The 15,057-nt window shown below is 41.1% G+C and overlaps 1 protein-coding gene across 2 annotated transcripts in view; it reads right to left on the bottom strand.

The window, feature by feature from the left end:
- Positions 1-2,281: 2,281 nt before the first annotated feature.
- The window catches only part of pola1 (polymerase (DNA directed), alpha 1), a 64,574-nt gene continuing 51,798 nt past the window's right edge, over positions 2,282-15,057 (bottom strand). For both annotated transcript variants that reach the window (XM_030123836.1, XM_030123835.1), the window contains exons 36-37: positions 10,554-10,650; positions 2,282-3,277 (exon numbers count right to left, since the gene is read on the bottom strand). In XM_030123836.1, coding sequence (XP_029979696.1) covers positions 3,141-3,277; positions 10,554-10,650 — 234 coding nt within the window. In that variant the 3' untranslated portion in view covers positions 2,282-3,140. The remainder of the gene's footprint in view (positions 3,278-10,553; positions 10,651-15,057) is intronic.

Below are 15,057 nucleotides of genomic sequence, written 5' to 3'. Positions count from 1 at the left end.
CCACCCTCCTCCTCCCCAGGCAGGGACCGGGGCCCTATGAAAGGACCTGAATAGCAGGGCCATGGCACTGCGCTCCCCTCTCGGATCGCCCCTTAATTCCCCGTCTCTCTTGCTCTCATCCAATTAGCTCAGTGTATTAAGCGGTTTATCGTCTCATAACCGCCCTTTCAGCTCCAACAAGGGAGACACTTTGCAATAGGACCAGCTCTCCTTTTGACACCCTCTCCGGCGCTTGTATGTTCCACTGCGCTATGAATAACAGGGACAGAATAGAGGACTAATTCCCTCATCAAAGCCTACCTTGTCCATCGCTGGTCAAAACGACAAGCAATAAAGCTTAACACGACAAAATAAAGAGACTTGTTCGACCTTATTAGCTTAGCAGAGTCGAATTAATGCAGGGACTCTATTTGACTAGGTTTTGGACAAAAAACAAAACAAAAAAAAAACAAAAACGGGGCCCTCACTTAAAAAACCTGCACCACAGTCTGCGAGTGGGAAATACAGGCCTGAGGCTGATTAAATCCATGACAAAACAGAGAAAAAGAGTGCAAAACAGCCCCAAAGAAACAAGAGGGAGAGAAGTAGCAGAGCTGATATGATTTAATAAATATGGAAAGTTAGCAGCAATAGGGTGTAAATGCACCGAGACGCGTTCTCTCACACGCAGCGTGATCTATCCATTGCATAGTGAATCATGGTTTAAGTGTTCAGCCCACTTAAGGTTGCCTTCACAAGTTACAGTGGTTTGAAGTGATTTGTGAGGCGTGCAGTGTTTATGGAAATGCACACTGCAGGAAGGAGAAAAAAAAAAAAGAAAGAATGAAAAAAATCCCAGGACTGTATTAATGAAAAGGAGGAAAATAGTGGGATAATTCATCCACTAAGTTGCAAAAAAAGGAGGCAAGTGTTGGACATTCTCAGCCTATTCATTTTTAAAAGAATAAAAATTAATTTGTGAAGTATCAGACTGCCTTATTTCCCATTTTTACCATTTGTGTCATTAGTGCAAAAACTCCCCTGCTGATTCAGCTTGTAATCTGAATTTGCATAAAAGGGACCAGTGTGGATGCATTTACATTTAAGTTAACAGACAGAAATAATGTTATAAATGAACGGCGGCAGAAAATCTACCAGAAATCTTATAAAAAATTCCATCTGTGCATTATATTTTTAACTTGATGTAACAACAAAAGTTTGAACTTGGGATGCAACTACCAATTTTAATGGTATTTATTAAATTATTGATCAATTAGCAATTTTTCTCCTCAGTTAATCATTTCTTCTATCAAGGTAAAAAACTGATAAAGACCAGTTCATTGAGTCAGATGACAAAAAGGAGTATCATCACATTTCAGAAGCAAATTTTATCATATTAATAGCTAATAAAAATTCTTTTTTTTTTTTTTAAGTTTCTGTGTCTAGTCAACCCCATACACTGATCTATCTTTACATATTTCCAAATTTCCAAACCTCCCCTGGAAATTAGCCCAAAGTTAGTTTCCTCTCCAAAGAAAAAAAAATAGGTCACAAAAATGTGTTTTTTTTTCTTTTAAAAGATCAATACCTGCTCAACAGTAGTCAGGCATTTGTAGTTTCCAACGATCATTACTAAACCATTATCATTCAGTAGCTGGTATTCATACCACTCATAGGGATCAGCTTATAAACCACAGTGCTCATGCTGATTGTGATGAAGAAATGTGTCATCTGGTGTAGGAGTGTGGCTCGCTGATGTGTTTGGTCATAGTTCAGTTTTAGAACAGTGAAGCTCCGAATGAACCACATCTGACTTTTGATATAGACAATTCAAGATGCAGCAATTAATTAACTGAAAAACAAACAAAAAACCAAAGTTAGCTGATTGTTCCAAGTGCTTTTTGTGCAAGAAAATGGTGCCTTCAGATCAAATTCTGCTCAAATGTTAAGATTTTTTTAGTTTAATATGAAAGTAAATGAAGCGTGTTTGGGGTTTGGACTGTTGGTGAATAACATGAAGTACTTTCGAGTAATTTTGAGATTAAAAGGGACTTATTTTGTCATGTTTGTAGAAGATTTTATAGACTAACAATTAATAAACCAAGAAACTAAAGCAGCCCTGCAGACAATGCTAGTTTTTTCCCCCTTTAGAATCCGCTGAGTGTAAGAAATGAGCAAAAATCGATTGGTCTTCACTGTACTTTTCTAAAATATTTTTGACATTTGTTCTTTTACAGTGTGCAGATGTAAAAAAGACACCCCACCCCCCAATTACTTCAAAGATACAGGATTAAACATGTAACACATTTAGCTTTTTTATTAAGGTTTAAGTATCAAAAACATTGTCATCAATACCAAAATACTCAATATGATTTATTCTACCCATTACAAAAAAAAATCATTACAAAACCCTCTTGAGCAACAAACGTTAGATACATGGAAAATTACATGTGTTAAAACAGGCCGAGCACTGAAAAAAAAAATGATGAAAGCGATGAAATGGCATCGGTTAAACAGTGGAAGTGGAGGCGAAGGAGATCAGCTGTTCGATATGGAGACAAAAGAGCGAGGGAGCGGTGTGTGTGGCCTCCCTCACCCCATCGCTCCCTGCATCCTCCTTACCTCTCTCTTTCATCCTGCGTTGTGATACGCAGACACACACAGGCCCTCGCACACAGCCACACACTCGGGATGAATGGTGGTAATCAGAACAAGTGTCCGATCGCCGCGGGCATTCAGTGGTCTTAGTGGCCTGGGGTCACTATCATTGGCTAATTAGCGGCTTTTGGAGTATACCGGCTGCTCTGAGGATAAGTCATTTTTACACGTACACACATCTGGGCACAGCTAGTCTCCGCACACACAATAGACTGTCATTTAGGTATGATTGCTACTCCCCTTTACCATACAGAGTCAGGGCGATGGGGTCAGTTCACAGGTTTGTGTGTGTGTGCTTAGACAGTGTCTGGTGAAAAGCTGGACGAGTGCGATTGGTCTTTAAGCCTTATAACCTGCCCATTATGTTCAGGGCAGCTGATACGGGGTGGCGGGGTGAATTTATGATGACCGATCTGAGTCATAAACCGCCTGATGTGGTCGAACGCGTGCAGGTGGATGGCGGACACTTCTTCACGGTGTTGTTTTTAAAGATGTGTGTTGTTTTACTTGAGGGATGAGAAGGCCTGGAAGAGTTTGGCCAGGTTTATCTCAGAGTAGCCGCTGGTGGCCAGGGCTTTGTCTGGTACTTGCTTCAGCCTCCGATACACCTCCTTCTCCTCTCTGAATCTGTTGGCATGACCTGGAGGATCAAACAAAGGGTGGAAGAGAGAGTGTTACCACTGGAAGATCACACAGTTCACACAGCTGTGTCAGAGTCAGGCTATTTAAGTGCAGAACTTGATATTGCAGCATGCATTTAGCAGTGGATGATTCACTACTGGATGACTCTCAGCCCCTGCGTCCTTATGATTAGGTTTTGATATGTCCCACCGTAAAGGTGGCAAAGCTCAAACCGACTCTGCCTCGCTACTAATAACCACTGAGGAGTATTTCACCCTTAACTGGAAAGATAACAGAGCCAAGTGTTGCCAGTAATGCTCTCACTTTGAGGGCTGAGAGGAGGGGAATCATAGAATTGGACTGATGGGTCGATGGCAACGCGTGCACACACAGGATCATGGGATCGATAGAAAAGCCCAACGAGAGCATGAAGTCAATATCTTGTCCCTGTTATCCCTTCAGGTGGGCCACAATAAGGCCAGAGAGAAGACGGAGCTGCTATCCTAAGCAGGGAAGCTCAAACCAAATCTTTACAATATTATGCTGGGCATCAAGTGTAGACAAAGTATCATGAAACCAAGTAATAACACGCTATCAGAGTGATGATTGTAAGATACACCAGGAATAATAGTATATTGACTGACTTGAGTGAAGATGCAAGGAAATGAAAATGAGCAAGGTGAAGTTTTCTTTGGCCTGCTACTGATCTGAAGACCAGTCGGATGCAGAGAAACTAGAAATTTTTTTTTAACCAAATGTAGTTTCTTAAACAAACAGAAACATTAAAAACTAGATTTTTCTTTGCAAAGGCTTCAAATCAGCACTGGCAACTTATGTTGACTCATATTTGAGTGCATGCTTCCTTTTTTCTACCGAATATATACACACCCACACCCACACACACACACACACACACAGACTTAACATCATCCATATGGCTGGTTGTCATGTCCTTGTCGTCTCCACTGCCCTATCTCCTGTCTTGTCCTTCCTGCATCCTACATTAGCGGCTGCTGGATAAATACCAGCCCACTGACTGCCCAAGGGAACAAAGGTTAGATACACAGAGATCAACAGTGAGGCACGCACGCGCGCGCGTGCACACACACACACCTAAAAGAACATACATAGAGATGACTGGCGATAGTTAAACACTTAAAAAGCCTACTAACTCACAGTCATGGTGACTAAAAAACATCCATGTGACAAACAGTAATCACACATGCATGCACACACGCCCAGAAGATGGTGTGCTTGACTTTAGCAGCAGCAGCAACTATTACTTGATAATCCTCACGTTAGCAAGGACAGAGCTGGAAGGGGAGAAAGGGGAGAAGAGAGGCAGGGAGAGACAAACTAGTCTATTTATCTGGGGAATAGAAGGGGGGTGATGATGCATGATCAAGCGAAAGCAATCATGTCATCATTTCTGAAAGGTAGGAGAAAATAATTCTCCCCCCTCCTCCTGCCTTCCTCACTCCTTTCTCTTTTCCACCTCAATCACTGTGTGGCGAACAGATAAAAGAATGATTTAAGAGTCACATAGAGGAAAAGAAAGAGGGAGAGACCTTGCTGCAAGTTGGAGCACAGTGGGGAGTGTAGTTCAAATAAATAGCCTCCCTTAAAGAGTGAGTGTGAGGTGGAAGGAGAGACGAGAGTGGAGATGGTGTTGTTGGGAAGGCCGAGACACAGGAGAGCAAGGAGAGGAGGTGAAATAACACCAAAGCAGGAACTGGAAGGAGGAGAAGGACAATGACATGAAAAGAATGAGTTCAGTCGGTGGTCCACCATCATGCATGAACGTAGCTTTAGTCGACAAAACCTCGCCTAATTAATCACACAGGACAGAAATGTGTGGAGCCAGTCTCTGTCGTCCTCACATACACGTTCACATGGACTCAAACACACACATGCACTGAGAGTGTTTCAGGGGTTATCTTTGCTCTAACTAGGTGTTGTCACACACTCGCGCACACTCTGGCGGTGCTGGGCACGAGTAGATCGGGGCTCTGCACGCTCTAACTAGGTGTAAATACAATAACAAGCCTGTAATTAAGTGAGCATGATGAAGTTAATGGAGATCGGCCATTCCGTCGGCCGCCTCCATGAATATTCTATTAGGCTGGTGGCGACGGGCAGCTGGAATAGCAGTTAATTTAATCACCACTCGGAGCACAGGGAAACTTCTTTGTGTGAGTGTAATTGCACAGAATGAATAATTGATTTGACAATCGTACCCGCGGATTTTGCCACCCCGCTTTGTATCGCCGGAGTAAGGGAGGGGAGGGTGGGATATAAAGAGAGGGAAGAAAATGGAGAGGGAAGAGAGGTAGACAGGGATGGAGAGGAGGAAAGGAAGAGGAGAGAGAGAGAGAGAGAGAGAAGAAAAAGAAGAGTGGGAGGGTAGAAGAGGAGCAAATGCAGAGCGCTGAGAGGTGGCAGGGAAGCTGTCGGTAAATGGATCATTAGAAAAGCGCAGCTCAAGGACAATTTATATTTTATCAATGCGGCAAAATTACATTATTGCTCACACACGCAATCATACTGCCCACACTCAAGATTGAGACCTGGAGGGGAGTGGAGGGGTGTCTCAGGGATGGTGATGGAGGGAAGAGAAAGGCAACAGATAGAGCAAGCAAGGGAGGGGGAGATGAAAAGAGAGAGCAGGGGAGACGGGGAGATGAAAACTGACATGAAATGATTTGAAAGTCATTGATACGGGATGTTCCCAGCTAAGGAACGGACAGCATGTTTTTTCATAGTGTGTGCGCCTGTGTGTGTGTATAATCTATTAGAGATCTCCTGCAGCGGACGAAATTACCTCCATGTTTTACTCAGTCGCAGCAATCAGACACAAAAAATGCAATGTACATGTAGATAAGCCAGGCGCGTACACACGCTGCAGAGAACACATTCACATTCAAGCTGATCAAATTACCTTCACTGTTCACTCAGAGCTCTTTTATGTACGGCTATTTTCCTTTAATATGTTTTATTATGTACAATCGTACATACGTAAACATGTACAGTACAAGTCTTTTCTGAATGGCAAACCATGAATATCTGGTTGTCACATTAAATACATGCAGTATAGTTCTGCAGTGATGATACACTTTTCACATTTTACTTAAGAGGGAATTAAATAGCAAATAAATCGTTAAAAGATAAGGCTGCTGAGCACTTCTCTTTGTAAACGTCTCTTTCCTCCATTAGTTCCTGCTGATTCTTACTTTAGAATATGTATTTTCCTACACAGATGTGCTTCCAGTTTTCTTAAAGGGAAAATCATTTTCCATAAATATGGTTATTTTTTAGCAGAACTGCATGATTTGGTGAAAAAGTCATATTGTGATTATTGTGGACAATGTTACAATTGTGAACTGAATCTATTTGCTTGGTTATGAAGCAACGAGCACAGATTACTGATCATTTTTTCCAGCAACTCAAACATACAAACTCAAACTAGTATTAAGAAAAATAGCAAAAATGTAGTGACTGTCATTTTGCATATTTTACACAGTGCCACTCTTTGGTCAGTGACAGAATCTAAAATATCAGAATACAGATAACGGACCTCTCAATTACAGGCTTTGGCGATTAGAGAATTGCACAGACTGACATCGTTATTAATTGGGCGTCTTTCTCTTTTTTAGCAATTGTTACTCAGACAGTGTTGCAGCTTGGGTCTATTTCCTGTGGCGGAATAACACAAATTTAAAATACAGAGAACATTTCTCACAGTATTAAACTAAAATATTCAACAGTTCCCAGGCTCATTGCATTGGAGGAACATCATTAGTAGATCAGAGTGTCTCATAGATATGAATTTTAATAGTTTTTTGATGACAGTAAAGGTATATGACAGGAGAATAAGCTTTATTATGCTTTGGCTACACAGTTAATAACAAGTAGAAAGAGGTTATTTTGATTGCCTTTTCCATGTTGACAGTATAGAAAGAAAAATATCACTAGATGTGTCTTTTAATTGCCATGGGCAGTCTGGAATAACATATTGGCCTTTTGTTTTTGGTAAATGACAACAACAGTATCTTTGCAATCCCAATCATATGGGGTACAAAGCTGATCTCCGACTGCCTTTTTAAGGGGTTATTACTGAAAGCTTTTGACAGTTTCACCACAAGAAAAACAATATTAAGCAGAGATAACATCCATACATGATCACTGCTCATCTATGTGTATAGACCAGTGGTTGCCAACCTTTTTTGGCTCGTGACCCCATTTTAACATCACAAATTTCTGTCGACCCCAGACATTCAAAACGGAGACCTTTTTTTTGCTAAAATTAATTGGTTTTTGATCATGTAATAGTTTACTATGCTATGTTGCAAATAAACATTAATTTTAGACGACATTTAGTCTATATAATGTATATTATTATGGATGGAGGCAGAAAAGCCAGGTGTAGATTACCGCACAAAGTGAGAATTTTATGTTCTTTGGTCAGGATATGTACAGTCAGTCCAGCTTGTATTTACAAGGCTGACAATCAATACTGAACAAACAAGAACTCAAACTCTGAATTATGAAAGAGCTGCAGCATCTGAAACCGACCACAATGAACATTTGAAAGATAAACGGTACCACAGTGCTTCAGTTTCAGCTTCAGAATTTGTCTTTTGTGTATTGTGATTGTCTCTCTCAACTCACCATATATTTTTTATTAGTAATTTTTGTTTTTTAAATCAGTTTCTAGAAATTTAATGCGACCCCATTTGAATTCCTGGACCCCATGTGGAATCGAGACCCCAAAGTTGAAAAACACTGGTATAAAGCTTAATATCCACACAATCCCACAGAGCACCACACTATGGACAAAGCACACAGGAGTAAAGTAGGGTGTATAGGATTGTATGTCTTGTCCCTGTAATCTGAGCAGTGTGGCCCCTGGGTGTGTAATGCAGTAATATGGGGTATTACTGCCCCAGGATGGAGGGATAACTCCTTAAACCTATATTTTATAGCAGCATGTGTGTGTGTATACATGTACATGTATCCTGTAGTATTTCAGGAAAGCTGGGGAATGTGTTTTGTGTGTCTTGGATATTAATCATTTTGTGGAGACACTAGTTTGCAAACAGGACTAACTGATAAAGTTACATGATGTAAACCCCCCTCATAATCGTGCTTAGTGACATGTCATCTTAAAGTCTTAAGGGATCTGCTGTAAATATGCCTGCTAAAAGAAATGTACCTTATTTCTATGTCAGTGTCACTTCCTTCATCACAGTATGACATTAAACTTCACCTTCAGCCTGTGACCACTTAAAGCATACCACATCTATGAACACAAACATTTAATTTCACTGCAGATGTATTGTGAACCGCCATCACAGTCTGATATGGCTAAACATTTTTCTGGCTGGCATGTTGACTTTAAATCATAATACAAAACTAGGAGGCTTGCTTTGAATGTTAACTACACAGAGTGCTGGGCGGTGCTGACCACGACCACGAGTGGAGAGGCACTGTGTGTTACAGACGCATCTTCCGTCTGTAAAACAGATTTTGGGGACGGTGTGGTGAAAACGACAGGCTGGCGGTTTAGCAACTGAACCAGTGAGGTTGATTTGATGGACTGGCAGCTCAGAGAACACAGAAACGGACTCACTTCTTGTGATTTATATAAAGCCGATCGCAAGTAAGCATGTTGATGTGCAGAAATGATGTTTAAAACCTGTGGATGCTGAGCTAAAAAGCATTTATCCGCCTCATGATCAACACTTAACACCAAATCCGGGCCCTTTTGGGTCTATTAAGACCTCCTGAACTGGGTCAGTGCGAAGAATCTTAAATGGATTATACAATAAGGTGTCCATAGCAGCAGCCAAACTAAATGGTTGTGGGACAAAAAAGTGATAATGTACAAAAAGTGAAATCTCTGTTGTTAGCCGACCACCAAATTTCAGCTATTGGTACACCAAATGCCAAACTGATCTTCAGCTGAGGGGCAAGTGATGTACACTGTTCTATATGCACTGGAAAATGAAAGGATGCTCGTACAGTTTAGAATGCACTGTATTCTTTTATGAGTTACAAAGAGAGTTGAGGAGAAGAAAGCTGCAGCGGATCAAAAACAATGCAAAGAACAAGAACATAAAGAAAGGAGGAGAGCAAAAAATTGATTGGTGATGATTTGTTGCATCTGAGCAGAAATAAAGGAAAAAAAGGAGGCTATAATCATGTTAACACCCCCCCACACACACTACCCTGGTCCAATCCCTCTATTTCAGCTCCCTCCATCTTCTGAGTGGTCATCTGTTGATTACACATTATATTTACCTCTGCTGTCTCACTCTTTCCCTGCCTCTCTGGTCCTGGCTAGTTCCTCCAGCATTCAGGCATACATACATAAATAACAACATACATACATACATATTTAATCAAATAAATAAATCACTCAGCCTGGCAGCCCTTTCTAATCAAGTGACATCAATCAGGGAGAACTATGGGTAAAGAGGCCTTGTGGCTGACGCCTACCAAGCGCACCCAGAGCGCTGGAGTAGCGTCTATTTGAGTCCAAGGGGGGAAATATACGCTCCATGTCCCATTATAGGAGAAGGGCTATCCTTTCGTCAGCGCGCCCATTACACCCCCTATCATTTCCCCAAATCTAAAACCTGTTTTCAATCAACACAGCCAAACGAGTGCCTGTCCAAGAGAGGGAGAGAGAGAGAAAGGAGAGAGAGCAAAAGAGAGAAAGCGGTAGAGATGGACAGTGAGGATAGGGGTAGAGGGAGAGCGATGGAGGGCTCTTTCCTTCTTTCTTGCAGTGATTGGAGCGTTTTGCATTCTGTATGTGTGGTTGATTGAATCCGTCTCCTAAATTAGGGCTGTCGACTCGAGGAGCTGAATGTCCTTAACCCCCCTACCCATATCCAATGCTCATACTCTGCTACTTGTGTGTGTGTGTGTGTATGTGTGAGTGCGTGCGTATCACATCACTGGTGAATATTGTAAGTGCAGCCTGGGTAAAAGGTTTATGTTGAGCCATTGATTGCTAATGCTATGTTGTATGTGCATTTGAGGAGAAGCATTGTTACGAGATCAAAATTCAAACTTCAATAACCGTTGTAGTAACTTGATTTCAGCTCCAGAGGCGGAATAATAACGAAATCAACAACAAAACACGAATAAAATATGGTACATTTAAAAAAGCAGACGTATTTTCAGAATTCACACACACTTTTACCGGAACTCAAGAACAATAAGACTTTAGAAAGTTTTAGGATAAACCGCAGTTGAAGGAACAAACAACAGGTTAGTCATAATCTTACCTCTTTCATCAGCTGGTAGTACTTTGGCGACTGCATAGTCCCAGTCGAAGATGAATCTGTAGAAGCACAGCTGGTTGTACAAGGCCTTCTCAGAGTACTGTTGAGAGAACACAAACATAACACAAACTCAGCGTCAGGTTTGTCAGACTCTAGTCTGAATGGAAAACAATTTTCCCACACTGAAATCCCCCGTAGAGTGGTCAATGGGAAGAGATGACAGTCCAATAAACGGTAAAATGTGATTAATACCAGTACAGTTACAGAGTGGTTTGTGTAAATACTAACACAGGAAGAAGCATTTACAGACTGACTTCCATTTATTTGGCAGGGTTTTCCTCCTGTTGTTCTGAAGATATATCAAATTAACTAGAGTTTTATTATCTTGTTAAAAGTGGGGGCCATCTATGATTCACAAACCTTTTCAAACCATGTGTGTATCGGCTGTCCAGTTGACGTTTGTTAAGTGTTTAACGGGGGTAGCAGGTTTGAAATAAACATGTGAAATGAAATGAAATAAAATGAATGAAATGGAAGTTATGTATTCAGATACTTTCAAAATATGTAGTAGCATATGTTATGCCAAATGCAAAAACCCATGTTTTTTGTGTAAAATAATAAGTAATCCCTCGACAGAGCCAAGGAGAAAGCTGTATGGTGTGATTAGAAGGTCAACTATCTAAATTCAGTGTATGAAGCTGAACTATAATCTAAATATATGAATTTTACACCATTACTGAGGAAAAAAAAGGGATCTGGGAAGTTGCAGTTGGCTGTTTTCAGTATTTTACATTATCTATAAACAACATACAACCAAATAATACAGAAAATATCATGTGACTAATAATAATAATAATAGATTGGATTTATATAGCGCTTTCTATGAATGCATACTCAAAGCGCGTACACATTCACACTACATGGTAAACTACATATGTAGCTACAGCTGCCCTGGGGCAAATGGACGGAGGCGTGGCTGCCAATTCATAACTACAGCCCCTCCAACCACCACCGAACATTCATACGCATTCAGACAGGATTCGAACCGTCAACCCTTCAGTTATTGGACGACCTGCTTTACCTCCTTAGCCACGGCCGGGATTTACCTCTAATCCAAGCTGTTTTAGTTAAAATATGTACAAGATGAAATAAGGTATGCCATTAATTTATTTCTGATTCTGCTAAAAGGCTGTGAATGCATTATTATTGGTCTATTAAACACTATGTATTGTCTGCTGCAGGTCTCAAAACAATAAAAGGTAGTGTACTAAACAACACTGAAGTAGCACATTACACCACAATACATTTAGTGTCATACACAGCGTAGGCAAAAAAAAAAAGCCTCCACTTGGATTTAACTGAGCAAACAGTTATTGGATAATCCTAGCTGAACCTTTAGTTTGACAGAGAGCAGAAAGACTGGACTGCGTTTCAATGGGAAAAGGTCATGTGGTCTGATGAGTCCGGATTGATCCTGTTCCAGGGTGATAGATGCATCATGGTGAGAAGAAAGGCAGATGAAGTGATTACCCATGATGCCTAGTGCCTACAGTACAAGCCTGTGGGGGCAGTGTTACGATCTTTATGTGTCTAATAAAGGATAGAAATAAATGTTGTGACATGCCATTGGCTTACTGAAACAATATCACGGTGAATGCGTGCTGTAATAAAAGCTAAAGTCAATTCATTAATATTAGTGTGTGGGAGTCTCTTTTTTTTTGGATAAACTATGTATATTTGTATCATCTCATTTCACTCTAATTAGTATACCATAAGTAACATGAAATGCTGTTAGCAAAGGGGATACGACGCCAGTCAAACATAGGAAATTGAGTAAAAGTATGTATCCTCTTGGAAACATTTTGTAAAATTAAAGCACACAAGTTGAAAAAAGATATAACAAAGGTAATTTTTGCACATTTTAAAGCAAAAAATATTACATATCATAACTGTGGACTCCCTCTGCTTGAGCTGAGTATAAAACCTGTATCCTGTGACCACTGGTTGGATACTATAGATTAAATGGCAAAGATAAATTAAGCTAAACTAAGGTAAGACAAGACAAGACAGTTACAGGTTTGAGAATAGCTAAAAAAAAAAAAAAAGCACCTAAAATTACCTTAATGTTCAATTTCAGATTTAGTGATAAATTACGTTGAGTTTAATATTCACAGAGTTTATATTTAGGTGTTCATTACTTTGACTTCTCATGTTTCTAATATAGTCAAAAGTCATTCATTTCTGACCACTTTGTCCTATTTGAAACAATCATTATAATACCTGGCCATAAAACTCCTCAATGGTTCGACCTCTATTTGACACAGCTAAAAACATAAAAAGTACAACTCCCTTTAACTATTGTTTGCATTAAATTAAATATAACTACAAAATGCAAAAGACACGATTTAACTCATTTTACCAGTTTGACAGATGTCTAGACTGAACATGACTCTACAAATGCACACCCCATTCATATGACGATACTTCCATGAAAACATCTACCTTCCTCTGTGTGACACAGTAAAGCAAGAAAACAAATTTGCTTGCTTTGTTAATCTCCACTGCAATTAACTGGAGCCACACGACAGCCTGCCAGAGGGAGAGAGAGAGAGAGAGAGGGAGACAGACGAGATGAGCAAGACAGAGTGGTGGGAGGGAAGGGAAGGAAAAAACAAGAGCAAGGGTACAGATACAGAAAGAAGAGAGAGATGGAGAGAATCAGAGACAACGGGAAGAGGGAGAGAGAGAATGAAAAGAGGGGATCAGGCCTGAAATACCCTCCCTCATAATAGTTTGTTGTGATAAGCCATTGTGAGAGAGGCATGCGAACAGCCGAGGCTGTCAATTTGATTAGCCATTATACTGCATGTTTAATTGCAGTTATTGGCTCGTCATTTCCCTGCTACACTGGAGAGGGCACGCTAAGTCCCGACCCCACACTGCCATCAGGTGTGCGCCGAGTGCATTATTATTACCACCAGGAAGAATCCCCTGACAATTCCTGTGTGTGTCAGTCTGTGTGCCGGTTTGTGTGTGCCCATTATACCTGCCAATCGGCAATGTGCGTAATTGTAATTTCAGTTTTTACTGCTGTGGCATAATCAAGTGGCAAGAGTATCTAATGCAACTAAATGCAAACTCTGGAATGTGTGAGTGTAAGAGAGTGTGTGTGTGTGTGTGCGTTTAATGGCTGTCTATGGCTGCCCACATGGCACACACAGCTGTTGACCGTTGATGCACTGCCTAGTCAACAACCAAACCATGCACATCCCATAATGGAGCCTCGGTTACGGTTGCCAAGGTTGAACAAGCTCGGTCGGCGCAAACACCACACACTGCTTCTTCCTCTTGAAAATAAAACTCGCAGGACACACACTGACGCACAACACACATGCAAACAATATAATGCTGATTGTGGGCGGACCGGCCGCTGCATACTGATTGACTGACAGGTGTCAGAAAGGCGTGGCTAAAATGTTACAGGGTTGTTATTGAATTTAGAGCCCCTCAACCCCACCTCACTCTCTCTCAAACACACACACAGACACGCACACACGCCTACCTCGTCATTCAGCTCGGCGCTTTGTTCCTGCACTGACACCATTTCAATTTGCTCCACAAATCTGCAGCATTTTCAGCCTGACTGCCTAAGGAGCAAACCAGCTGTGAAATTGCCTCTCTCCCGGGAGCGTAGGACCCCCCAGCCCCCACCTCGTACCCCTTGCTCCTTTGCCTCCCTCTTCCCCGACTGACTCCCCCCGACACACATATACACGTCCAAGCACATGTACACATGCACAAACACAGTTAAGCCAAAAAGGAAAAGGACAAACGTGGTGCATGTGTGGAAGAGAAGAGAGGGAGAATGGAGACAGGATGTATGGAATAAAATGAAAAAAGTAGAAATAAGAAAAAGGCTAAATCATACAAATTGATTCAAATCACAGAGCAACAGTGTGAAATGATTCACACAATGAAACCAGCACTCAAGACTTCCTAAGAGTCTTAAAAACACGAACATGTAACCTCTAAAGAATTTTTGCACACCATACTGTCGCTCAGGCAGTTAATGAAAAGGTAGTCAAGTCAGACAATATGTCTCTGTGTGTATGTGAGAAAAGATGGGACAAAAATACAAGAGGTTTTGAGTGAATGGAAAAGTACGCAAGCTGCTGAACTGTTCCATGCCTTGACATGAATATGGCTTCACAGAATGGCGGATGACACAGCCGAGGCCTCTAAACCTACTCCTCTACAGCTTAGCTGCAAACATGCGTTGTAAATACTGAACCTACAATATTCAGCCCTCACACAACTGCAGCTGCAACAGAGAGAGGGAGTGAGAAAAGGGAGGGAGATGGAGAGAAACAAACATACATTTTTCCTCAGCTGTGAGGCCACAAGGCTTTAAAACTCTTGAGCTTTTTAGATGCGATGAGCGTTATTGCCGGTTGTGGTAGTCACGCCGATCAGCTTCACAAGACACCATAATGAGTCAATATATGTA

The sequence above is a fragment of the Sphaeramia orbicularis genome, chromosome 20 (assembly GCF_902148855.1).
Source record: "Sphaeramia orbicularis chromosome 20, fSphaOr1.1, whole genome shotgun sequence".
In the NCBI taxonomy this organism is placed as follows: Eukaryota; Metazoa; Chordata; class Actinopteri; order Kurtiformes; family Apogonidae; genus Sphaeramia; species Sphaeramia orbicularis.
This window is presented reverse-complemented; position numbering and strand designations above follow the sequence as displayed.